Here is a 26,606-nt window from a genome sequence, read left to right as displayed (position 1 = left end):
GAAACAGCCAAGTGGTCCTGAATTGGTACTAAAATAGTTCATTTGAACTATTCTCGAGGAAATACAAATGCACTGCCGCATTGTAGTTAACAGGCATAAAAATAGACTTGAAGCATCTTTCGAAATGATTTTTTTCCCCTGTGAAGATCCAGATGGCCTCTAGTTCTGCCTGTGTGGAAGTGTGGGTGCACGTGAGTGTGGCGAAGAGATGACGAGGCAGGAAGATATGTGACCAGATAAGAGGCTGCTCTCAACAAAGGGCCATTGAAAAGGCTATTGATCTCACATGCAACACTTGTATCAGACTGAATGGTAGAGACACAAGTGCACACACAACACTCAGGCTGAAGTCAATTACCTTCCCTCCTCCACCTCTGCAGCTGGGCACAGTATTCCGCGCTGTCGCCGAAAGATTTATCGGAATGAGCCCAACTGCGGCAGAAATTCAAAATGAATCATGCAGGAGCTTCTGTTTAATGAATTAGATAACAGCAATTTAAATTAGGCTGATAAGTAGAATGTACTGTATACACATGGATGGAGTGATATGAGGACACTTGAAATTCCTCCAGATTGCATGGACGATGAAAATGCATTTGTATATTTTTTTTCACTTCTTAAAGCTAATTTCCCACAAATTCAGTCGTGAGCAGCTTATGTCAATACTTCTTTGTAAGTGATAACTATTGCTGATGTTTACATGGAGCGTTTGGGTAAACATAGAGTGTTTGTGTCCAGCAGGAGGAGAGGATGACTGGCTTTGACCACACCGTCCAGGATTTACCTTTGTTTGGTCTCTTGTTCAGTCATGCTTATTTCACTGGTTTTGAGTCTCTTTGCAGCATCTGCCATGACGCCCACTAAACTTTGTGAGATTATTTCATCCTCCTCCGTGCGTGAAAAAGTGGTGTAAAGTGATATGCTATTGTCACAAGTAACAACCAGGACGGAGGTCCAGAGTTATTTCGGGCAGTTTCTGCACATATCAGAGGCGGGAGACTGCCAGAGCTCGATAACACTTCCTAAAAGTCATCAAATATTCCTTCAAAGGAAATTGAAAGTGAAATTATTACGCGAAAACCTCCTTTGTGCAGCTTTAAGATAAACATGTTCAGAAAGAGCATTAAAAAATAAAATGTAAAATGTCTAATATTTGGCTTTATGCAGTCCAAGTTAAATATGGAACTACTGTACCGTAACGTGGCGGACGCAGCGTCAGAGTCGCCACACAGTCCTATACCTCCCCATGTGGCTCATTGACATTCCCCTGCTCTCTCGCCCAAGACAACAGCCAAGCCAAGTATTTGCATATTGTACCTGAAGCCGGCGACCAAAGCTGTACGTCTTTTAATCTACGTCTCTAAATAGCCTTTTCTTTTTTCTGTGTATCTTGTTGAAGACACGTGCGTCTGATTGCAGGTGCATGTGCAGGTGTGCTTGTGAATAGGTGTGTGTTTGGGTGTGTTTGGGTGTGTTTGGGTGTGTTTGGGTGTGTGCGTTGAGCTCCGGTGATCTGCCCCAAGGTTACATTCACTCCTTTTGATGACTTCAGACATGTAGGAGGGCTGAGCAATCACCCTCTTGAGACACACTCAATTAGGACACACACACACACACACACACACACACACACACACACACACACACACACACACACACACACACACACACACACACGCACACGCACACGCACACGCACACGCACACACACACACATGCCCACTAACACCTACACTCACAGCACACGCACACGTAGCCTTGCGATCAATCTCACCATACGTGTTTGGAATCAGAAGCCTTGTTTATGTGTACTTGCACTTGTGTGTCTGTGAGGCAGAGATTAATAACTCTTCCACAAACAACCACTCTTAAAATTGATAGATGGATGGAAAATAGCTAATTTTTTAAATATATTTCTATTCAGTTTAATTCAAGTTAATAATCTCTCATTAAACCCCCAAGGGAAAAGATCTATCTCTGCAATAGGAAGTCAGTCTGTCAGCATAACAGCCGTAAAGAGTCTTTGCAGATAGTTCCAGACGTCTTCTAGTGAATCTGAAGAAAGGTTTGACTGAAGACACTCTTGTTGTTGCATGTCTTGATAATGTGTAAAGGACATTTTTAAGTGCATTATGAAGTTCACTGGTGAAAAGAAAGTGTGTTCCCTCCAGGCAGAGATTTGTATTGTTAGGATTTGATCCATACTGGTAACGGTAGATACAATGCTCAATCCTTATAATTTTAATTAAAAAAAATATCTGGTATTTGAATATGTGATAAGAATCGACAGTGTGAATGTAGCATGGGGCACGTTTCACCTAACATCCAAAGCCATTTATGTAATGCCAAAAATAATTGAAATAATGCCGTTAACTGTCTTCTTTTGTTTTTAATGTATTTGAATATTTTGCTCACTTCATATTTGACTCTTCCCTACATACGAACTGATGTTAGCTGCTGCCATCTGAAAAGTGCTTATCTGGTCATCACCTGAGTTTCACACGTTATTGTTTGAATAAAGATTATAACAGCAGCTATGTGAGAAAGTGAGCAACCCCTCCCCTTCTCACCATCACCGGACTTTTTTTTTAATGTGTGTGGCAGAGTGGAGGATTGGGCGTGGTCTGCAGGGGAGCAGCACGCAGGTGTGCCTGGTTCTGCTGATTGTGGCACACCTGTGTGCAATCAACCTCTCCACCCTGCCTGGGTTTATAAACAGCAGCTGTATACCAGAAGAGGGGTCTGCGGAAATGGAGGAAGATTAGATTACTGATTTTTCCCTCCGCCTGTATGTGTTTTTTCACATGGAATAAAAAGCGTTATTTTTTGGCATTCTACGCTCTGCGAGGTTTTTTTTACGCCTCATCACCCAGGTCCAGTTTTGCCTTGTCCCCTTGTACGTGGGGAGGCCGCTCTGGTTCCTCACAAGCTAAATCAGACAGCCAATCAGAGCTGAGAACATAGAGCCACAACTAAAGGGCTCTAATAGAAAATATTAATGATTGAAAATATCAGTCACTTACAAGACAGCTGTCACGCCACGTTTAACCATTAGATCAATGGTTTAACAGTTAGCACTATTGGTTGCTGGCTACAAGACCTTATTCAATTCAATTTTATTTATATAGCGTCTATTACAACAGAAGTTGTCTAGGCGCTTTCCAGAGACCCAGAACATAAACCCCCGAGTTATTACAATTATTACATAAACATAACATGATCCACTGGAGTGAAGGACTGACGAGCTTTCAGGATAAAGTTTCTGTTGAAGCAATAATCAATGAGTTTATGTCCTCCTTTTTGTTACATTGTTGGTGTTGGTTCTCTTGTGCTCCTGTTTTATATTGAAAATCATTTCATCTTCTGCGTGGGTTCATGTTTGACTTCCCACGTTGGTCATCCATCTTTCTTGATTGTCTACATATGTGTCTGTTTTGCCTTTGACTGTTTGTCAGAGTGTATGTCCATCGAGATATTGTCCTGGTCCATTTCAGATAGCTGCTTATGTAGAAACTCAGTGTGTTGAACCTGAACTCAGGGAAAATTTGAGTTTTCTGTTTCACAAAGCGGGGAAGCGGGTTAGTTGAGGCGGCTTCATGAAGTGGAAACAAGTTCAACTTCATCAGACTATCATATAAGGCGTTTAGCCCTTGTTTGATATATAACTCACCAACCACCAGACTCAAAACAACTAAGAAATGATTTATGCAATTAAAGACATTCTAAAAAATAAATACAATGCATAGGATGATAAATAAAATTACCCGATGTGTTAATAGAGGTACAAACAATAATAATTAAAAAGTCTTAAAGACAGAGTTTAAATATTTAAAAAAATATATATTTACATTGTATAAAATTCTCTAAAAAATTCTCTCTCTCATTATTGTGGCATTCAGCGAAATGAAAATGTTGGTAATCCTGACTGACCTGAAACAGGAGAGGTTTAGTCTGATTTAACTTCAGACAGTGTGACAAAAATGTTATGGTTCTTTTTGCACAGTATATGTAAACTTCAGGTTTCAACTGTACACACTGTTACAGCTTATTAATTCTTTATACATTTATCCACCTAACATCATGAGAATAATTCAGCTGATGCTTAAATGAATCGTACAGTTTGGCTTCATAAGGGGAAGATGACCTCTGTGGGCCATGTTGTATTTTTGTTTCCACCTGACTGATCGCTGGTGCCAAAGAGTGTTCGTTATGTTGGCAGAATCAGACATATTTTTATCTGAAAGAAACATCCTTGTTGAAACTCCTGAACTGGGTTTGACTTATTTTCTCTTTCCTTACCTACTGCAGTGCAGCAGACAAACAGAAAGGTACATATTTGAATGGCTACATTTGCCTAGCATGCATGCTGCTTCTCGTGGCAGCATTATTCAGCAAAAGAAGCCTCATGGCTATTTAAATATCTCCTACTTCATACAGTACATTTACAGTCTCAAATGACATGAGCAAATATGTCAATATTGCCTCCTTAGATTTACCCTGGCTGCTTTCAACCTGTGTTTTTGAATATCACTGTTCATAATCAAAGGGCCGCTTTGTTCCATTGATTAGTCTTATTTTGCATAAAGATAAGACGCAGCTGAGGCTTCATTCCTCAACAACGCATCCGCATGCCGGGGGAAGAAAACAACGTGCGGACAGAATCAGGTCATGCCTCAGAAAGAAATGTTTCACAAATTTTAGGTAGAAAATGTAGATTCTCCTCATCCAGGAGAAAGAGGAACTGAAGGCCACACATGTGCAGCATCAGAGCTGAGCAGCGTGGGAGGGACGGGGGAGCACTGAATCACTGAATCACCGCGCAGGCTTTCTGTCCACACTATTGATTTGGTGTGTGGGATTGTGGGAGAGTGGGCCTTCTTGCTGTGTGTGTGTGTGTGTGTGTGTGTGTGTGTGTGTGTGTGTGTGTGTGTGTGTGTGTGTGTGTGTGTGTGTGTGTGTGAGTGAGGGTGCAGGTCAAATTTATGGTGTTGATGCTGGTTGAATATTAGAGTCATGATTGCCTAACAGAGTCCATTCCAGCCAACATCGCCCAAGGTCCGAAGAAGCGATACAAACTCTTCTGTGTGTGTGTGCGTGTGTGTGTGTGTGTGTGTGTGTGTGTGTGTGTGTGTGTGTGTGTGTGTGTGTGTGTCTATTCGGGCGGATGCATTAATGCCGCTGTCCCCATCAGATCCACATCCATATAACATCCTGACATTGGTGGTTTACTGTTATGAATCTAATAGTCTTCATTCATTTCCTCTCCTGCTCTGAAGGTCATCCTCTGCCTTTCTTTTCTTCATTTCTTTGCAACTTCATTTTTATTCCTTTATCTTCTCAGACAGCCTCCTTTTTCCTATTCTCCCTCTCCCTCTCATAGATTTCAGTTCATTTCAGCAAAAAAGGACAGAAAAGGTGTTTGCAATCACGATAAAGCGCACATTTTCCAAATCGGTGAACATGCTTAACTGTGTGCACCACTATTTATTGAATTATACACATGTCTGAGTTTTCACTCTCTGTGTTCAATGCGTCCTGTTTCATTCGTGATGGGTTTTGCACTTCAAAAAGGATGCCCTCATTATTTAAACGGAATTTCTTAAGGGAGTAGTTTAACCAGTCAAAGAGTTTATTGTCTGCTCTTGGAAACTCATCAAAAGGAACAGCACTAACAGCATTACAGGCTGTAATGGTTCCCTGCCAGAAGCCAGCAGTTTACGCAGGATAAGTTCATATATGCAAAAACCCATTTCTAAGAAAATAAAAACACCTTGTTTCCAGAAAATTAGAAAACTGCTTTATGTATTTTGCTAAGAACTTTAGTCGAGAACATTTCAGCAATTTTTGCTTGAAATGAGACAGTTTCGACTAACTTCAGGATTTTTAAGATTTAGGAATATAGGGTAGTTAGTTTTTGTATATTTGAATTGTGTAAAATCTGTGCCAATTTTTTATGAAGATTTTAGAGGAAATGTAGTTGATAAAACTTACAAATATTTTCTATAGCATTCAAATTCGAAATTGGGGTTAAATGTGGCATAAAATCAAAATCTGCCTGTCTACATTCAACCTCTCCCCAAAGTTTCATAAAAGTTTGTTTTTTTCATAATTCTGCTGAGATACAATTAAAAACGCCAGTCTTATCCAGAGCACATCATATACGTCTGCACAGTTTGGAGCGCTTAACATCTCACTGGTACTAAGAACCTTTTGTCACCCAGAGTCAAACTGCACAAAAACAGTGCAAGGGAATCAAAAGAAAAAAGTAACTTTTTTGCTGCTTAATGAGGCAGCATTTGCTCCAGCCGACAAACACTGACAAAGCTTGTGCAGCACTAGTGCCAAAAACACAGTCTGCACAACACAATGACAACGCAGCTCCTTTAGACTCCCCATGTAAGAACTGTGTGGTGAAACGGGTAGAAACATGAGCTTAATGGTTCTACAGCCATGTGAGGAAGTTAATTCCTACTCATTTAATAATTTGTTTGTGTACAAATATAATAAGAGCTTCTGGTTATAATGGGTCTTATCATTAGGCAAAAGACCTCTGGCCAAAAAAATGACATGTCATTTTATTTACTGTGCCATTCCTTAATTAAACAAATTTTAAGAAAAAGGAAAAAGGAAATCTAATATGGACAATACTAACTACCACTTTATTGGTTTAAGTGAGTGAATTGCGGCCAGGTGCCGCTAATCATCACACCTTGATGAGCTTATCATCAGCAAGACGGCTAAACTCTGTATAATGAGATATTTTATCAGCTTGCTGGTCTTTGGCATTCAGGTGTTGTTAATACAATACCAAGAGGGAAAAAACGTAAGCAATGGCCTTTGGGAAGGAATTATTGTTGCACATAAGTCTGGAAAGGGATATGAAACCGTTTCCAAACAATTTGAGGTCAAATACAGTTAGAGATTATTCAAGGAAAATAAATGAAAGTGACCTTTTAGCTGTACATGATGCTTCAAGCAATTTCTGGATAATATGTTTCCAAAGTCCCTTTGTTGTCTTTTTGATGTACCAACACTCGTGCCTGTGTGTTTGTAACAGGTCATACTTGGCCACACCTGTGCTCTCAGTTCAGTCAGCATGCTGATATGCAAAGAATGATTATGCTGAAGTTTAGCAATTGTATTTATTTATTTTTTGTCTGCATATATATATATATATATATATCAATGGCAGGTACCTTGATTGTCAAAAACCAGTATAAATGCATTTTAATCTTGCAGCAGTTCTTAGCTTTTGTGCGAGGGTGTATAATGTGTCCTCCAACAGTCCTCCTGTCAAACCGATCAAACATATTTTATTAACGGATCTTCCTCTTTTCGAGTCTATTGCAATCTCAGATGTGGTTCTGCCAGTATCTGGTGCAGGTCACAGCTGTTGGGTCGGTTCAGCCGGGGCACTGGGGCACTGGGGGGCATCGTGACAGTCCAGTAGGTGGGACATTGTCTCCGAGGTACACGGGGTGGGAGTGGTTGGAGAGTTTGTGGCCATCCCATGAAACACTCGGTTCTTTTCCTGCATCTCAATTTTTAAGATGGAAACTGCAGTTGGGTTTTTGATGGGTTGGGTTTCAGGTGGTTGTTATTGTAGTACAGGGGTAGGCAATTCCGGTCCTCGAGGGCCGGTGTCCTGCATGTTTTAGATGTTTCCCTGCTTTAACACACCTGATTCTAATTAATCATCGTCATCAGCTTGTCATCCAGGGCTGCACAATTCTGTTAATGACACAGGTACTTTTATCACGGTGTGCTGAAGCAGGGTAACATCTAAGACATGCAGGACACCGGCCCTCGAGGACCGGAATTGCCTACCCCTGTTGTAGTAGGTTGTCATCTCTTGGAGGGGTCTTTTCAGGACAGACTCAATCTTCTGAAAGTTCTCCTGTTGGGTGGTGATGCAGAGGTCATCAAAATAGATGAAGCGGTGGCATTGAGGGGGAACATGTTGGTTGTTGGTATAGATGTTGAAGAGGAGTGGGTCCAGTACGCTGCATTGTGGCAGGCCGTTCTTTTGGGCTTTCCATTTGCTCTTCTTATCGTTTAACTGAACAAAGAAGCATCTGTTGTTGAGGAGACTTTTGATGACATGGCACAGGTCAAGGTCACCAGTCATGGGAAAAGGTTTCCTGATCATGGTGCGGTGCTGGACAGTGTCGTAGGTAGCCGTAAGGTCTATGAAAGTTGCTCCGGTGATGAGTTCGCACTCAAAACCATCCTCAATATGTTGGGTGAGGTTCAATAGCTGCCCAGCACAGGAATGGCCAGGGCGGAAGCCAGCTTGATCTTTAGTAAGCTTGGAGTCTATAAGTGGCATGAGGCGTTGGAGTAATAGCCTCTCGTAGAGCTTGTAGGTGATGCAGAGGAGGGAAATGGGTCTGTAGCTCTTTGGGGATGATGGGTCCTTTCCAGGTTTGGGAATCGCGACAGTCTTGGCCATACAGCTGGGATTGTTATCTGTGCCATGCATGAGTTCAGCTTTGCTAGCAGCCAGGTATTTGCTTTGGGTCCCAGATGCTGTATCATTTCCACCAGTATGTCATTGATACTGCTTTCCCAGGTTTCAGCATGGTCATTGAGTTCTTCTAGGTCGAAGGGCTTGGTGAGAGCACTGGCCGGTTGTGGGTGGTATGATACCACTGTTCGGCGGTATACTCCTGGGGGTCCGCAACGGTTTTGGTTGCAACCGTTTGTGACCAGCTGTGCTGCCATTGAGTTTGCTGTGACTGTTGTGAGTGTGGGCAGTGTCTTTTGCATCTTTCTGGTAGTTCAGAGTGGAGGAACGGACTTTGGGGGGGTTTATACACTGATGTGACACATACAGAGTTCATCTCGGCCACCAGTTTCCTACCAGGGATAGCTGGTCGGTGTTGTGCAGGGCTGATGTGGACTTCCTGCATGCACACTAGGTCAAAGTGTTTGGCCACTAAGTCAAAAGTCTGCCTTGCATCTGGAGAAACCTTCAATATTGATGGCAATTGTAGGTGCTCGGGTAGGTATATAGATATTGACAGGGCTGGACTGAGACAAAAAATCGGCCCGGGCATTTTGACCCTAGACCGGACCACCAGGTATTGATGGAAAGAAAATGAAGCCTATGAATGAAAACAAACGTTCTTGTGACACCGCTTGTACACTGTCTTGTTGGTGTGTATGTTCTTGTCTAATAAACCTAAACCTACACCATCCCCCCCAGTCCCGTTATAGATGTACTACTGTTTCTGAGTAGACCAGAAAACTTGTATGGCAAGCCGTTTTAACATTTAATAGCTAGACTGGATATGTGTTGCAGATATCTGTAATTCAATTCTTCCTAGTCAAAAAGAACATTTCAGATATCTACAATGATATATTAACCCATTTTAAACAGGGGGAACGCATTCTGACAGCGTGAAATACTGCTGTCAGAATGCGTTCCCCCTCTGTTTATCATGAAGGGATGCTCACACATCTTTCAAATTCATACTGCTGACTTCTTTCACCACCACAGATAAGTCCTGTGATTTTCAGGCTGATATCATCATATTTGACCATTTTAAACAGGGGGAATGCAGCGCTGCCTCTGTTTTTACTAACTAATGACCATGAATTGCCTAAACAGTGGGTTCTTCCAATATATGTATATATACACAAAGTCTTTGCTGCGATGGCATCACTGTAGGTAAACATTTCTCCAAAAAGATTGATGTATTATTTCACCCACCCACTATTAATCACAGCATTATTAAAATTTAGTGACGATCAGGAATCCAAACACCACTGTCCCTGTCAAAAAAGCAACTTAAATGTGGAGTTGCTAATTTAATTTTATAGAATATATAAGATATTGAATATGAACTCATCATTCTTCAAATAGTACGCGCTCTAATGTTGTGACTACTCCAGCCAGTGCTGCCTGGGAGACTTGCGAGGCCCTGTGCGGAATGGCTGGGGGGGGCGAAACGCGAAGTTTTTTGGGTTTTTGGGTCGGATCGGGTGTCTATATGCGCAAGTTTAACTCTCCAATTAGCAAAATACTGGATAGCTTCCCCTGCCTCATCATCATTTGGCTTGCCTCGACGCGGGGCCCCGTGGCTGGATCAGAGCACCTTGTGTCAATGCGCTTGGTCTGATCAGTTACTGAACAACAGACACGTGCATCATTGCACATATGTTTATTGATATGCACAGACTAGTACACATTTAGGTCTGTAATGGAACGTGACTGTTGATATTTATAAGGGAAAAAACGAAAAAAAACGAAAAAAAAAAAAAAACGGCCCATAGCGCGAGGCCCCGCGAGGCCCCTTGGGGCGCGAGGCCCCGTGCGGTCGCATGGTTCGCACACCCCTTGCGGCGGCCCTGACTCCAGCCCATAACCAATCTAACTCATCATAACCAATCGGCCAGTGGTACCAGTTGTTGTCAGGTAAAAAGCAAAATCAAATGGGCCGATTTTTTGGGCCGATTTAAAAAAAAAAAAAAAAAAAAAAAATTTTGGTATAGTAATACCAGATATTAAAATCAGATTGTACCAATCAGCGTTTCCCAGGCTGCACCACAGGGGAGGTTTCTGTATTAGCAGTATAATATAATTTAGTAATAGTATAACCCCGATTCTGCCAGAGAGGACAGAACCACCAATGTGAAACATGAAAGGACAGGACAGAGAAAGAGACTAGACAGTGATGGGTGCAGTGTGATGTGTTGTGTTGTGATGTGAGGTGGATTATTGCAGAAAGGGCAGACATGCAATATGAGACAGACAGTTGCATATAAATAAATTACATGTAAGAAAAGGTGAAAGAAGGACCAAAGCTCTTTCTTCATAAAACCAATTTTAAGTATTTTTTTGGTCTTTCTGTGTTGATCTTGGCGGGGAGACCACAAGAGCTGCATCCCCTGTTATGCGACCAGACAAACTGCCTCCATAGCCATCCACCGGGCCGCCTGTGTGTACCTATGTGTGCTTGGCTGTGTGCAATGATTGATGCTGACGCACTCCAGAGAGGCTGATCTGCTCCTCAGTGGGTCTCGTAAAAGTGTACGGCAGCTGCCCACACACAATAAACAAAGCAAACCGAGGCACATCTGTGTGTCTCTGTGTGTGCAGGTTCAGACGTTTGGCACCCCATGTGCAAAGAAGCAGCTCGTCTGGAGAGAAAACTGAGGGTGAGTGATACTCAAAATACCTCCTTTCCCTTCCCTCACTTTAGTTTCTGCCCTCGTTGCACCTGAAATACCTGATGTTTGGTTGCAGTTGCTATTCCTCCTGTTTGAGAAATGATTCCAGGATGTGGCACAGGATTTGTCCCTCTGTTGATCTTATCCTGTTGTATTGTTCAATTTGCTATGAAATTAACGGAGTTTATCTTTGGGAACGTTAGAAGAAGAGTAAGTGATAGAGTATACTAGAACTGCACTCAGAGATATAAAATAATGTAAACTTGAGACAATGCCAAACCAAGACAGCTGCTCAAATTAATGTAAGACGTTTGTTTAATGGCATATATTGAGCTTATCAGTCACATGTACATGGTTTATTGTTAAGATTGAAGTGAAAATTGTATTTGTAGTTCCATTAATGTTTTTACTACAAATATGTTCTGACCTGACAAGTTGCACGTTTATTCAGACTCATGACGGTTATAAATGTACTGAAGTTCTGCTTTCACTTACAGAAATCTTTATTTCTGACTCTGAATTTATAAATGTCAATAAACTCTTAAGGGGACATAATGAAACATAATTTGATAGTCTGAAGTCCCTACAAAATGAAAATGGATCACATATTCCCGCTATTGCTTTTATGGAATCCTGAAAAACAATGTTTTTCAGTTAGCTGTCCAAATTTGCAGGATTCTGTGACATCACAGACTCATACGAGAGTTGAATAATCCAGCGTCCGCTTATTCATTCTCTAACCAGTTTGACACGCTTAATTTGCTGCAGCTGTGAAGTGGAAAGTGTACAAGGCTGTAACAAATGTGTAAAAAAGAATGACTCCGCCCTCTGAAACGAACTGTTTTGAAGAGAGCTGCAAACGTTCTGGCCTGTGTTCCCGGCCCTCCCCCCCCTCTGGTCATCCCATTGCTTCTTCCACCTGCCTACGTGGATGTCTGCTGTTGCTGCTTCCGCCTGCCTGCACCCCCCCCCCCCCCCCCCCCTCTGGTCATCCCGCTACTCCTTCCACATGACTGTTGTGTGCTGCTGACGCCCCCCCCCCCCCCCCCCCCCTCTGGTCATCCCGCTGCTGCTTCCACATGACTGTTGTGTGCTGCTGACGCCCCCCCCCCCACCTCTGGTCATCCCGCTGCTGCTTCCACCTGCCTGCTGTGTGCTGTCGACGTCCCTGACTCCCCCAGTCTGGCCTTCGGCAGGAGGGTCCCCCCTTATGATCCTGGTCCTGCTCAAGGTTTCTTCCCTCCTAAAGGGGAGTTTTTCCTTGCCACTGTTTGGCTTAAGGCTTTTCTCCCACTATGGGAGTTTTTACCTGCCATTGTTTATATAATAATTGCTCGGGGGTTTATGTTTATGTTTATGTTTATGTTCATGTTCTGGATCTCTGGAAAGCGTCTAGAGACAACATCTGTTGTATTAGACGCTATATAAATAAAATTTAATTGAATTGAATTGAATTCAAAGACATGCTGAAAAGGGAGCTGATTTACTGTTTGGTAGTTTGACCGAAGCATGTCATGGACATTATATTAAGACTTAAGGATTTTTTTTAGCTATTATATCAAGAGATCAGCAAGGGCTGTTTTCTTTCCAAATCTTTTTACTTAAAGGGGACCTATTATGAAAAAAAACGTTTTCTCTTGATTTAACATATATAAAGTGGTCTTCCTTCAGCCTGACAACTCAGAGAAGGAAGAAACAACCAGATTCTGCAGTGTCTGTACAGCCGCCCGGATGAGCCGTCCAGTGTGATGTGGATCTACGAGCCAATAAGATTCTGCTCCCGTCGTTACGTAACCAAAATGTGATTTACATAGTTTGGCCTCCGATGCGTTAAACCACGCCCACAACTAACTCTGACCGGAACAACAACAACTCCACCGGCCGGAGCTTCCTCCATTTTTTCGTAGTGGTGTATTGCGTCATTCAGGCAGCCAATCAGCACAGATCCTCATTATCATAGCCCCGCCCACTCAGAATCCTGCATAGATAATGAAGTTAGAGACTGGGAAGATAAAGACATGGATCAGAGGCTGAATTTCTAAATTATATAGCAAAAACAATCAAAAGCTTGTTTTTTAAGACATTCAAGGCCTGTTTAAAATAGGTATTAGATCCATAATAGGTCCCCTTTAAATGAGTATCTTTTGTCTGAACTTTGTATAATGCTAAGTCTTGACAGAGCATATACTGTATGAAGTGAGTCAGCACTTTTGTGTTGCTAAAACATAGAATACAATGAAACTTTGTGTCATAGCTGTTGTTTTTGGCTGAAATGAAGTCATATTCTGTCTCTGGCTCCTACGTTTGACTCACAGTTGAGACGTACCTCCGAGACGGCGTCCATTTCTCCTCCAGGCTCGTCTCCTCTCCTTGGCTCTCCTCACCGCCTCATCTGCGTGAGTGACTCTTCATGGCGGCTACGCCTAAACTGCTCTGGCTGCATCCTCAGCTGTAACTGTCAACCTTCATTCAGCTAAAACCAACATGAACAGATGTGTAAAAAGTTCATGAAAGACCACGCTGCCTGTGCTTTATCTGGGTGCAGAACTGATTATCTGTTGGTCTGTCTGTCTGTCTGTCCACCTCTGAGTCTCCCTGCGTCACTGTCTGATTCAAGTTGGCTCGATGGATTTCAAAATATTTTTCTTCAAACTTTGATTTAAACTGGCAATGGCTGTCCAATTTTCTTTTCAAGACTCAGTCTTTATTTAGTGTTCATCTGTGTGTGCATGTCTGTGCTCCCATCCCCCTCTTACAGTCTAAGGCTGACAATGATGTTTTGGACTATAAGCAGCTGGCATCTCTGCCCAAGGTCAAAGCCATATATGACATCCAGCGGCCTGACATCATCCCTTATCAGGCCAACCATGCACACACACAGCTCTCAGATGACACTCTAGAAAGATACAACGGTGGTCAGGTACACACACACACTCAAACACACAGACTTACACACAACTTGACTCTTACGTTTTGCCTTCCAGGAATCTTCTGACAGAAAGTGACCATAGCACTTATAGAATAACAAAATATTTTCTGTTCTCCCTCTTATCCAGTCGTTGGGTTCCTTATCACCATATTCTCATGTGAGTATTGCATCAGAGAATCTTCCCCACCTATCTAGTGACTCGTGGTATATTTCACTCTCAATAAGCAACCGAAAAATAAAGCAATTTGCATGTAGTATGCAACAAAAGAAACTGGTCGGGGCCCCTTTCAACAGCAAGGATGAGTGGATGTACAGTAGGTAGGTTTGCAGGGCCATGAAGGAGGGGTAAAGGGTAGTTGGTGCTGCAGCATCAGAGTGGTGGGCTGGGCTTACACAGACCTATCAGTGGGGCAAACAGGGCCTTTGATAAAGATCCTGCAGCAATGAGATTGTCTCAAAGTGACAGTGATGGAGCAGGAGGAGTGTGGAGTCAAGGCTATTGCGCAGGAGCAGCGTCCATGACCATGAAAGCGGCTCACTACCAAGGCCTTGCATGATGCAGGGTAGAATCTGCAAACTCTTCTGTGGAGCGGAAAGATATTTGGCTGGAGGTTTTGGCAGGGGGGACTATATGTGAGGGCCACCTGCATAAAACACTCCCCTTTTACTGGAAAATGGATTTAAAAATGATCTGGCGGTGACATTGTTATTTGCATTTATGCATTCAACCTTTTTAGAGACAAACAATGAGCAGCCAGCAAGGAGCCAGAAGAATCCACTTTCTCAGGCAGGGTGAATGGATTGCAGCCAAAATGAACATAAAGCTAGTATTAAAGTTTCTGACATCATAGTTGGAGTGGAATATGGAGGTGGACATGAGCAGACAGCTGTATTTCATAAGCTCCTGCATCCTAAATTAGCATTATAGAATAATACAAAAAACTGTGTGTCACTGCTGTCGGCATCTGGCGCCTTGGGCATCTTGAAAGTACTTGAAAGTACCAGCCACTTCCACCCGTTGTGTTTGACACATCAAGCACATTGACAGAATATTCCAGGCCCACGTTTGGGGGTAGGTCCATTTACGGTACAGAGGCACCCCTGTGATCCACTGAACCTGAGGAGGGAGAGCGTACAACAGTTTAAATCAAGACAAAAAAGATCAAACTCGAGGCCTCGGGCCTCTGTCGATTCCACTAGCCAGAGTCAGATAATGCAACGCATCCACAGAGGAATCTAAGGGTATGGAGAAGACAGGCCTTTGGATCTGGTTGGAAGAGAGAAAAAAGAAGATAGAAGAGCCGAGCAAGTCCTCAAGCTCGTGTAGACGTCCCTGGTCATTTCCTTTCCACCCAGTGATGCTTTCTTTCTGCATGTCCTAGTCTGCAGGCTATGCTAAGCTAAAAGCAGCTGCTCATTTTGGTTGCTGCGAGCATTTACGCTGTTATTAAACCGCTGCCAGCATGATTAAAAGGGGGTTTTGTTCTGCTTTTAAAGTGCATTAAAGCTCATTACACTAAGACAGTTCTGTGGTTTCACTTTCAGGATCTGTTGGACGGCGTGGAGCTGAGAACGAGGCGTTCTTCCAGCTCCGCCTTCACCGAGTCTCCCGCTCACAGTCGCCACGAAGGATCGCCCCTGCATTACTATCTCCCTGGTAATGTACCCACGTGCACAAACACAACAATCAAATCCAAGCTTTCTGCAGGGAGGAGTCACCCCTGATCCACACACACGTACCAGCTCACACAGGTCTTCCTTTAGCGTATCTGTCATGGGCAGTACTCGAGTTGTAAAAAAAAAATCAGGGGGGATGGTGGATTTTATCATATGGGGACAGATAATTTGTGCTGATTACAAATAATATAATATATTACAAATAATAGCAGTGACCAAAACAGCTGCAGAAATACTGCAGGAATGACATAGCAGCAGTTAAATGCAGCCTTCTGTAAGCTTTAAATATCCACTGGGCTTACATCAAATACATCAAAACACAACAATAAAAAACACTTTTCTGAACTTATCAATATGACTCTGTCCTTCACAGGATAAGTAACATGGATCACTGCAAAAACTCACAATCTGAACAAGAATATTTGTCTTATTTCTAGTTAAAATGTCTCATTTTAGTAGAAAAATCTCATTACACTTAAAACAAGACTCATCACTGGAAAAAACAACAATTTTCACCTGTTTCAAGTAGATTTTCACTTAAAATGAGTAGAAAAATCTGCCAGTGGAACAAGATTTTTTTGCTTGTAATAAGAAGATAAATCTTGTCCCACTGGCAGATTTTTCTACTTATTTCAAGTGAAAATTTACTTGAAACAGGTGAAAATTGTCAAATAAGTTATTTTTCTGGTGTTATTTTTCTGGTGATGACTCTAAATGTTGAAATAGCAGTAAAACCACATTCATTGATGAAATGACATAAGGGATGGAAAGGAGGGATGGCAGTTTTACAGGGGGGATGATTTGGACCGTTTTTATTTCAGGGGGGATGATTTGGACCGTTTTGATTTCAGGGGGGATGCCATCCCCCCTCACCCCCCCTCACCCCCCCTCAACTCCAGTACTGGTCATGAGCCTGTCTCTGTTTGGGCCGGCGGGCCGGTCATGGTCTGGTTTGTCTCACTGTGCTTGCCTGGGCTGACTGCAGGCAGTGAAAGTGGCAGGAGCTCCCCCTATTACAGTCAGCCAGAGCCCAAGTGTCCTACACCTACCACCTCCACCTTCCAAGCCTCCAAGCATTTCCATGTGCCAGGTAGGCAGTCATGTGTAACCCCCCCCTCACCTGCTTACTAACCCCAGTAACCCCTTAGTTTGGATCACACCCCACACATTTATTTTACTGGCTACTCCTCCTTGTGGATTATGCTTGCTGCCTCTGTTAACTGTCTTATCTAATGTGTTTCTTTAGTATGATCAAATCTTTTGCCCAGAACCAACTGTTAATGTGTTCTGGAAAAAAGGAAATTGTTAGATGATCACATATTTACAAGCTTCCACACCAATATGAGAGGCTACTCTCCAGCGTTAATACTTGTATAGACGGAGCGTTTATCTTCGTCCACCTCAGGATGCTCGTCTGATTTATCACGGCCACTTTCATCCAGCAAACTAATGCGGGCTAATTTCATTTCAGCAGTCCATCAGCCCTCCACTTTATCAGGTTAAGTCCTACCTCTATCCTGAACCTTTCACTCTGTCCTGGTTCCTTTCACTTTGAAAGGCTTCATCTTTTCACCACAGCCTGTGCGATGGACTTTTTTTTTTCATCCTTATCTTTGTCTGTCCTCCGTCCCTTCCTCTTGTTGTTTTTTTTTCCTCGTGTTTCCTTGCCAGCCCTGCAACAGCACTCCCTTCATGCTTTTCAAGCCAAAGCGAGATGTATTCGGAGCATGCTTTTATTCAAAGTGCTATACGCGGTACCACAAGGGCGTCCAAATTTAGCGTGGATGTCCCACTGGGAGCGAGACGTCCAACTTTATTGGCTCGGTGGCGTACCGGTACTCTGTTCTGTGGCTTTGCTGTAGCATATGGTTGTGACGTTTCCAAACATTCGAATGACTGTACAACATTTTCCACCAAAACAATGGCCATGAAATGCTTTAATTTCCAAGCTTCCCCCTGTTCCTCCCTTTATCCTGCTTCTCCCTCTCCTCGAGCCGCCCTCTTTCCTCCCTTCTTTTTCTTCCATGGCTGAATTAATCAGCCTTCCTGCTCGTCAGTCAGACTGTCTGGATGCCCCATCCCCCCCCTCGCCTGCACCACTTTATTACTTGTGCTTGTCAGCTTTATGGTTCAGAAGACCGTTAATGTACACAACTAATTTGGTGGGATGGAATGAAGGAGGAGATCCAGATTAGTCCCCTTCGTCTTTCCCCTGAAATGTCTGTCGCTTTGTGCCACTAATTATAGTTTTGTGTTGGTTCTCAGCTTCTGAGGAAACCAACATCTACAGGAAACCTCCCATCTATAAGAGACAAGGTGAGTTATTTCTTTTTTTTGCAGTTTTGCGTGGCGGGGTTGTAGTCTTTGTTGGACTTTCACATGTCACATGATTCACACGTACAGCTTTAGGATATTACCTTTATTTGACTGTCCTAATGAAACATTCACAAGAGATCTGAATGAAATACCTTCTCTATCTTTCTGGAGCCATCCATCTGAAGTTTGCGCTTGGATGGATGGGCTGCAGTCCCTCACTCTCATTTCTCTCAATAAATTAGAAAAGCTTTTTTCTTTTTGGAGGCATACTCAGACTTGAGTCAGCAGAAATCTGCAACCAGCCACTGTACGTGGACGCAGAGCCCGCTGGGCGGTCTGAAGGGAAGATCGGTTTACCAAAATCATCCCAAATTATTTTTCATTATTTTATTTATAGACTTATTTCCTACAAGCATGGTCTACAAATAGAAATCACTTCGGTCCTGAAGTGATTCACTGTTGATGAAGATGTAATACTCCAAGAGTTTTGATTGAAATACATTTTTCTGGCATTTTTAATAAACATATCGAGGGAGAACATGTGTCTAAAAAGTTATTTCTCGTTTTATTATCAGTCTTTAGGGGTTTATGATGAGAGAGATAAACAAGCAATATAAAAACCAATAGTAAGCAATCTGAGAGCAACATAACCAATTTGAAAAAAATAAGCATAATATAAAAGTTTCTTGGTTTTTTTTTAAGCAATAACTTGCAGTTTGATTGCACTACAAGGACGGTGCCAGGGTGCGACCAGCAGGGGGGAAAGTAAGCTGGAATGATCTGAAACTGCGTTCTAGTAGGACTCTGGTAAGATTCTGGGGCCTCATTTATAAAGCTTGCTTGCGCACAAAACAGGACTTGAAAGATGCGCAAGCCACCTTCTACGCAAAGGTTGGGATTTAAAAAGAAAAAACTAACCGAAAAATGTGTGTATCTTTAAGCCAACCCTAACCCTCCCGTAGGAACATACTTAAGATATGGGGAACTGGCGAGGCAGGCGGTGAGGTGGTGAAATGAAGCCAGATTCATGTCATCACATCAGACTTATAGATCCATGTACACCCAAGCCGGAGTTCTGCCGAGGTGTCCTACCTCGTCAGAACATACTACCTTACCATCCCCGTTTCTTTTATCTCAGTTTCTTTTTTTTCAAAGGCTTTTTCATGCAAAAAGACGATTTAACAGCAGGAAGTCACAATGTGCTTCACATAGATCTATGTGTACGACGCTTCGGCGGATGAAAATAAAACGTCAAATCACACTTCCACATAGATAAATGTTGATGTCTATGTGGAAGCGTGATCTGATGGGGTATTTTCATCTGTCAAATCATCCTACCGGCATGGCATGTCCGCGGTGCAGGACACGCCGTGCCGGTGTCGTGCCAAAAAGTGATTGCCTGCCAGAATTTGATTTCTCCCCTGAAAATGGGTCTTTTTACCTGCCAAAAATTGATTGAAGGCCAAATACAGTTAACGAAAGGTTGTTTCTGCCTAAATATGATTTGATCTCATTCTTGAGCTTCATAATCTGAAAATGTGACGTTTCAGCGCTATCGCTCAACGGGCTGCTGTGCGCGCTCCCGCGGCCAAAAATCACATTCTGGCAGGCAACTCACTTGCTTTATTTCTGTTAGTCATGCCACTACTGTGACCACCAAATAATGTGGTTTTCCTGCCTCCACCTCATCCACAACATCTCCATCTCAGTCTCTGTGAGATTTAGTGGTACGGTGGCTCGACACGTCTCATTCATCCTGACGCACAGCAGAAACAGACTGCAAGAGCCGCTGCACATGCTCAGCAGGCTCATTCATATGCAAATACAGTCATGGAGTAGTTTGCATTGACCATTTATGGTATGAAGTGGGCGGGATATGAGGCGAATTCACGTGCGCAACCTTCCAGCTGGACTGGGATTTATAAAGAGAACATTGTGTGCAAGTTTTATAAATCCAGATTTTTTTTTGCGCCCGCCATTTTCGACTTTTGGGTTTACATGCACTTTTAGTATGAATCCTACACACTCTTTTATAAATGAGGCCCCTGGTTCTGGTTCTCCGAAACCCAGTGGCTTTGCTCAGCCCAACTACCGTAAAGAGAAGCAGGGACTTGAGTGGGATGTAAAGTTTGATAGCTGGCGCCACGTAAAAAAGATGAGATTACAGATTCAGCTGATAATTCAAGAAGTGAAGTGAAACTGAGCGGAGCGATGCCAGGCAGTGACCGTTAGGCGATCCATCAGGTGGCACGGCCTCCACAGCTACAGTTCCTCGGAAAGACCTTTGCGTGATTTACGCTGCGCTGCAAAGTGCTGACAAACCCTTCCCCTCCATCTGAGCTGGCCCACTGTGATCCGGGCCGAGTGGATGGATTTAATTTTGCCCCATGACGAGTTATGCTTCAGAGCACTTTTCACACCAAAAACCATGATCAGCTAAACACACTGCACATTAGCACAGTAATGTGTGTGACAGCACAGAACCTGGCTCCCGCTCAGAAACACCAGCTTCCCTGTGTCCTTGAGTAGCTGCTGCGTTACGGGACAGCAGAGGTGTCAAGTAACCAAGTACAAGTACTTCGTTTCTGTACTTAAATGTTTATGTTTATGTTTATGTTCATGTTCTGGATCTCTGGAAAGCGTCTAGAGACAACATCTGTTGTATTAGACGCTATATAAATAAAATTGAATTGAATTGAATTGACTTAAGTACATTTTTTAGGTATCTATACTTTGCTCCATTACTTATTTTTCTTCCTACTTCTTATTTCTACTTATTACATTTTCACACAAGTATCTGTACTTTCTATTCCTTACATTTCTAAAACAAGCGTTACTCGTTACTCTTGGCTTCGGTTTAATAATGTTTATAATTTATAAACATTAAAACATTAAAACGGGTCCCGAGTTTCCCGCGCTGTCCTGCGGATGTGACGTCACATGACGCTGCATGTGCGTTCTCCCCGTTCTCCCGTGCCGGCTTCACTGTTGGCTGCAGTACCCCCAACGGCCGTCGTGGCGCTATGAGTCTCATTTCTTTAAGGGATGCTCATGCTCCTTTAAGGGATTTGTATGTAGTGATGTAGAGCTCATTCTCATTTAAAGGAGCTTGAGGCCGGATTGTGGCAGGATTTATGAAAAAAATCCGTATACATTTTAAGTTTTCTAGTAATAATGTCAGATGAAGCGTTCCAAACCCAAAAGAATGTTTCCTCTAGTGTATCTCTCCGTTGCCTTGAACAGGCTGTGTGCTGCAAAATGTGCTGCAATTCGGTCCCGAATTTCCTGCGCTGGGCTGCAGATGTGACGTCACATGACGCTGCATGTGCGTTCTCCCCGTTCTCCCGTGCCGGCTTCACTGTTGGCTGCAGTACCCCCAACGGCCGTCGAGGTGAAGGGTGGCGCTAGAGAGTCTCATTTCTTAAAAGGAGCCTCAAGCTCCTTTAAGTTATGGTCTTGACTTGTCAGCTGCGACTGGTATGGGGTTCAGGGCTGAATTTTTCAGGCAGGAAGATTTTAAGTTTATTTTTTGATGGGATGAACATGAATACCTCATACTACTGTTTGTGCAGAATCTCTCTCTCTCTCTCTCTCTCTCTCTCTCTCTCTCTCTCTCTCTCTCTCTCTCTCTCTCTCTCTCTCTCTCTCTCTCTCTCTCTCTCTCTCTCTCTCTCTCTCTCTCTCTCTCTCTCTCTCTCTCTCTCTCTCTCTCTCTCTAGAGAAAATGTTGAAACTTAGTTGTTGTTTTTCCAACCTGGGCCCGGTTTTGAATACAATAAAATTTGAGAAAGAACATGCTCCTTGAGTGACTTTGTCTCTGACAGTAATGGGTTAATGATTGTGTTGTATCTTGGGCCACTTGTAGATCCACTAGAATCAGTGTTTAAATTGAGCTTTCAATTCATATAGTGGCAGCTGGCTGTTTTTTTTTCAAAAGTTACTTTATACTTTTATACTTTAAGTAGTTTTTGGAGCACATACTTTTTACTTTTACTTGAGTAAAGAGGTCAAGTTCATACTTCAACTTTTACCAGAGTATTTTTAAACTGCAGTATCTATACTTCTACTTAAGTAACAAATGTGTGTACTTTTGACACCACTGCGAGACAGGACAACTGAGAGACGGATACATGACGCTGCCATGTGTCTCTGGACGGTGGGAGCGTTCTGACGACCCATCGCTCACTAGGAACTGAGCATCACACAATATCACATTTTCTCTGACCTCATTTCCGTTCACGGTTCCCTAATTCTGATGCACCTCATCTCCTTCCCTCCCTCGCTCTCCTGCTGCATCTCCTCCTCTTTGCAAGTAACTGCTGAACATGGACTCTCTTCTTTCTCATGCGATCATGCACAAAAAGACAAAAGGTTAGAAAACGATAGAAATAATCAACTCGTAAAAAAACAAGCTGGCTTGTTTCATTCAGAACACTGTGGTGTCTTCATGTTCACTTTTCCATCCCGGGTTATTTCTGAGCCTGGAAATCAACCTGACAATCTTGGACGAGAAGCGTTTGCCATTATTATGCATTCAAACACTCTTTTACCGAGAAACAGTTCTAGGATGTCTCTCTCTCTGTCGTGGCCTCAGATATATCGCCGTCTACAGCTGCCAACAAGAGTAAGACCAATGAGAATCTCATCAATTCCAGTCGCCTTCCCACCTCTTACTGCAACAACCTTTATCACACAGACTCCAACTACTATCCCTACAGCGGCTCTCCTAAAGGTAAAGCCGTGCCCGTGCAACATACTGCGCATATGTATGAGGACATATCAAACGCGTTCCACCTCCTAGACTGCATGTCAGATTTGAAAAGTGCACTTCTGACTGCAGGAAATGACTTTGATGCCTAGGGTATAATCTTTCTTCCTACTTTGCCTCTTTTACTCCTCACCCCCCCTCCCTCTGTGTTTCTCCGTGAAGTCTCCAGGGTGAGGAGGTTTTCATCTGGAGGAGAGGAGGATGGATGGAATCATAATATCAACAGGGTAAGAGAGGGAGACATTATCCTGCCTTTTATAATTTAAGACAGTTAATATTTTATAAGGCGGTTAATTAAATGTTTATTTCCGACTTCCCCCACTGGACATGACAGGAAGTGATGCTCCTGCATCCTCCTTCTCGTGATGTTCCTGCTTTAATAATAACATTATATTGTTGCCTCGTCCCGCGTTAGTCCATCATATTCACCATCCGAGTCATATTGCTCCGTCACCTTGTCCTCCATCCATCTAGCCCATCCTTTCACTCCTCCCTGATTATTGTTCCCCCCCCCCCCCATGCAGGGAATTGGCAGGATGATCCTGAAGGAGGAGATGAAGGCGCGATCAGGTTGTTACGACAACGACCAGTGGGGGAGCAGACGCAGTTCCCGGTGCAGCAGCAAGGAGGCGCTGAACAGTTTGGAGTACAACTCCCTCAACGGCTGTAAGTCTGAGTCTCCTCCTGAATGTCCCTGCCAGGCTGGACGGGTGTCCCTTCATCGGGACAAAAGCTGGACCAACGTGATGCTGTTCCAGCATTTGTCTCGGTGTGGTTCACGTCATCCACCAGACGTTGTTGTTTCTCACTCTTGGTGAGTTGTTTTTCAGGGAATCTGGTTCAATGAAGTAAAAAAGTACAAAAAAATAGTACTTTCATTAAAACACATCCCAGCCTTTTAAGAGCACAGACAGCTTTTGGGGTCATGCTGCTAGAAGAGGCTGAAAGGATAACAGTGGCGTTATATAAGTCAGTCACTCCGTTGGTTCGGGAATATCTCGCTGACTCATGGACGGACTGCAGTGAGACATTCTTGCTCCCCAGAGGACGCTTCCTACCGACTGATGATTCCTTCAATTGTTTCATAGCAACAAGCAGCAGGTCTATTTTTTTTTTTACTTTTTACATCAAAATACTGATCTGCTAGATTAGAAACTGTTCACGTATGGGTTTCTGATGGTATGTCCCTCATACCTGTGGACAGAGAATCATGTTGTCTTTTGAATGAATTAAAATCTATGATGGGTAACTTTTCTTGTGGCACGCCCATTAGTCCCACATTTGAACTTAATACTTTAGTTTATGACCAAAGCATCAGTTGCTTGTAGAATAGAATAGAATAGAATGTCTTTATTGTCATTTGTACAGGTACAACGAAATTGGATGCAATCTTCTTTAAGGTGCATTGTTTAAAAAATAGATATATTAAAACAACAACAACAACTATAAAAATAAATAATCTCTAAAAGGACACAAACAGGAAGACAACATACAGGTATTGCACGGTTCGGTCAGTATTGCACATGGAAAAAGTCAGTTTGAGTATTTAGCAGTATTGAGTGTAGTTATGGCTCTGGCATAGAAACTGTTCTTGAGTGTGTTTGTGCGTGATTTCAGTGATTTCAGTGTCCTGAAACGTCTGCCTGATGGCAACAGTTCAAAGAGTGAGTGTCCGGGGTGAGATGGTCCTTGATGATTGTATCTACAAGAGAAGAGGAAATTGAGCATGCAAAATCGTGTCCCACAAATTTGAATTTATGAGATAACACCTCTTGCTCTGGAGACACAAACAGTGCAACAATTTAACAGGAAATAGCAACATCATACTTGAATCCTAACCCGACCATAAACCTGCAGTGTCGCAGTGAAATGTTCATGAACATTAATATTTATCTGACTTTGCCCCGGAAGGTCAGGTGTCAGGAAATGGAAAAGGTAACGTGTGGGTCTCATGATGAGGCTAACCAATACCAATAGCATCCAGGTCACATCCTTCATTGCCTTCAGCAGCTGAGGGGGTTGAAACAGATAGAGACAGTCATGGAGAGAGGAAGGAGAATGTGAAAGTTGGTTGAAGGTGGGGGCTACATGAGAATAAAAGAAGGAGAGTGCCGTGCGAGAGACTGGACATGATAGAAAGCGAATAAGTAAAGGGAGGCAGAGGGAATTAGGAGCTAAAGCAATTTGGAGCCGCTCAAAGAAGATGTACGACATGACGCCTGGAGGTATATCAGGGTCAGGGAGCAGAGAGAGAGTAAAAAATGATCTATCCATGCAGAGAAGTCACAAACGGAGAGGTGTGAATAATCACTCCTGGGTTTATAGTGTCTCCTGTTATTCTACTGATTAGAAAAACCCTAACAGGCGTAGACTCATCTGTTCTGCAGAAGAGGCCTGTTTTGTAAAGGAAGTGATGGAAGAAACAACTCTTCTTTGGGTCATTCACTAGCAAGGACCACGCCATCATCAGGATACATTTAAATTATTTATTGATACGAAGATGATGACGATGACGATGGTGATGATAATGGCGATGACAATGACAACGACGATGATGATCTATGGATCGGTCGATGCGTTGTGGGGAAGCTGGTAGGGAATCCGCCGCAGCGCCCGGGCAACGACGAACCCCCACAACCGTGGATTATTTAAGGAGATGAGACTGAGCGGATCTGAGGTCGCTAAGATCTGAGCGAATGTAGCGATGATAGTTTGGGAGGACCATCGGCCCATGAGCTGGAGTAGTGCGTGGGAGAGATGCCAGATAAGGAGAGTATATGACGGAAGCGATGGTGAAACCAGAAACTGGTGACGACTGTCCTGACTCGGACGCAAAAGGATCTGTCGAAGATGTGCTCTGTGTTTTCCGGAAAGACAAGTAGTTGGCCAGGGTCTCGAAGTATTCAGGGGTGATTGGTCTTCGGGGATGAGAAACAAGAAAGAGAGTCGGCGATGGTGGTGGAGTGACCGGGGACATGTGCTGCACGGAGGATAAATTGATGTATGGCTGAGTGCCAGACTAGACGGCGCATGAACGGCATGATGGATGTGGAGTTGGAGCGTCCTTTATTGATTATGTCGATACTTATGGATATGAAGATGATGGCGATGATGATGGCGATGACGATGGCGATGATGATGGCGATGATGATGGCGGTGATGATGATGATGGCGATGGCGATGATGATGACGATGATGATGGCGATGACGATGGCGATGATGATGGCGATGATGATGATGATGGCGATGATGATGGCGGTGATGATGATGATGGCGATGACGAAGGCGATGACGAAGGCGATGACGAAGGCGATGACGATGATGATGATGATGGCGATGGCGATGGCGATGACGATGGCGATGGCGATGGCGATGGCGATGATGATGGCGATGACGATGGCAATGACGATGATGATCTATGGTTCGGTCGATGCGTTGTGGTATTCGTTTACACGCTCTGAGGGCCATCCTGCTGCGAACCATCTCCCATCGTAAAAGCCCCCAAAACCGATTGAAGAAGCAGCATCGGTGTATAGATTGATGTCATGGGGGTGAGCCAGTTGGTCATCATAAAAGAAAGTGATCCCATTCCAGGTGGCAAGGAGGTTGAGCCACAAACGAAGCTCGGCACGGCTCGAGTTGTCTAGGGAGATGGGAGACAAGAGAGATGGAACGGCGGAAGAGATGGACAGCAAGTGGGAGATGAAGGCCCGCCCTTGGGGAATAATGCGCATGGCAAAA

General features: G+C 43.4%; 1 protein-coding gene across 1 annotated transcript in view; it reads left to right on the top strand.

The window, feature by feature from the left end:
- The window catches only part of LOC133459517 (actin-binding LIM protein 3-like), a 69,152-nt gene that overhangs the window by 30,691 nt on the left and 11,855 nt on the right, over window positions 1-26,606 (top strand). Inside the window, exons 8-17 of the mRNA XM_061739535.1 lie at window positions 11,105-11,163; window positions 13,491-13,571; window positions 13,934-14,095; window positions 14,232-14,261; window positions 15,650-15,761; window positions 16,767-16,871; window positions 18,047-18,097; window positions 22,692-22,829; window positions 23,028-23,092; window positions 23,390-23,531. Coding sequence (XP_061595519.1) covers window positions 11,105-11,163; window positions 13,491-13,571; window positions 13,934-14,095; window positions 14,232-14,261; window positions 15,650-15,761; window positions 16,767-16,871; window positions 18,047-18,097; window positions 22,692-22,829; window positions 23,028-23,092; window positions 23,390-23,531 — 945 coding nt within the window. The remainder of the gene's footprint in view (window positions 1-11,104; window positions 11,164-13,490; window positions 13,572-13,933; window positions 14,096-14,231; window positions 14,262-15,649; window positions 15,762-16,766; window positions 16,872-18,046; window positions 18,098-22,691; window positions 22,830-23,027; window positions 23,093-23,389; window positions 23,532-26,606) is intronic.

The sequence above is a fragment of the Cololabis saira genome, chromosome 14 (assembly GCF_033807715.1).
Source record: "Cololabis saira isolate AMF1-May2022 chromosome 14, fColSai1.1, whole genome shotgun sequence".
Lineage (NCBI taxonomy): Eukaryota > Metazoa > Chordata > Actinopteri > Beloniformes > Belonidae > Cololabis > Cololabis saira.
Note: the sequence above shows the minus strand (reverse complement) of the source record. Positions and strands in the feature narration are given on the sequence as shown.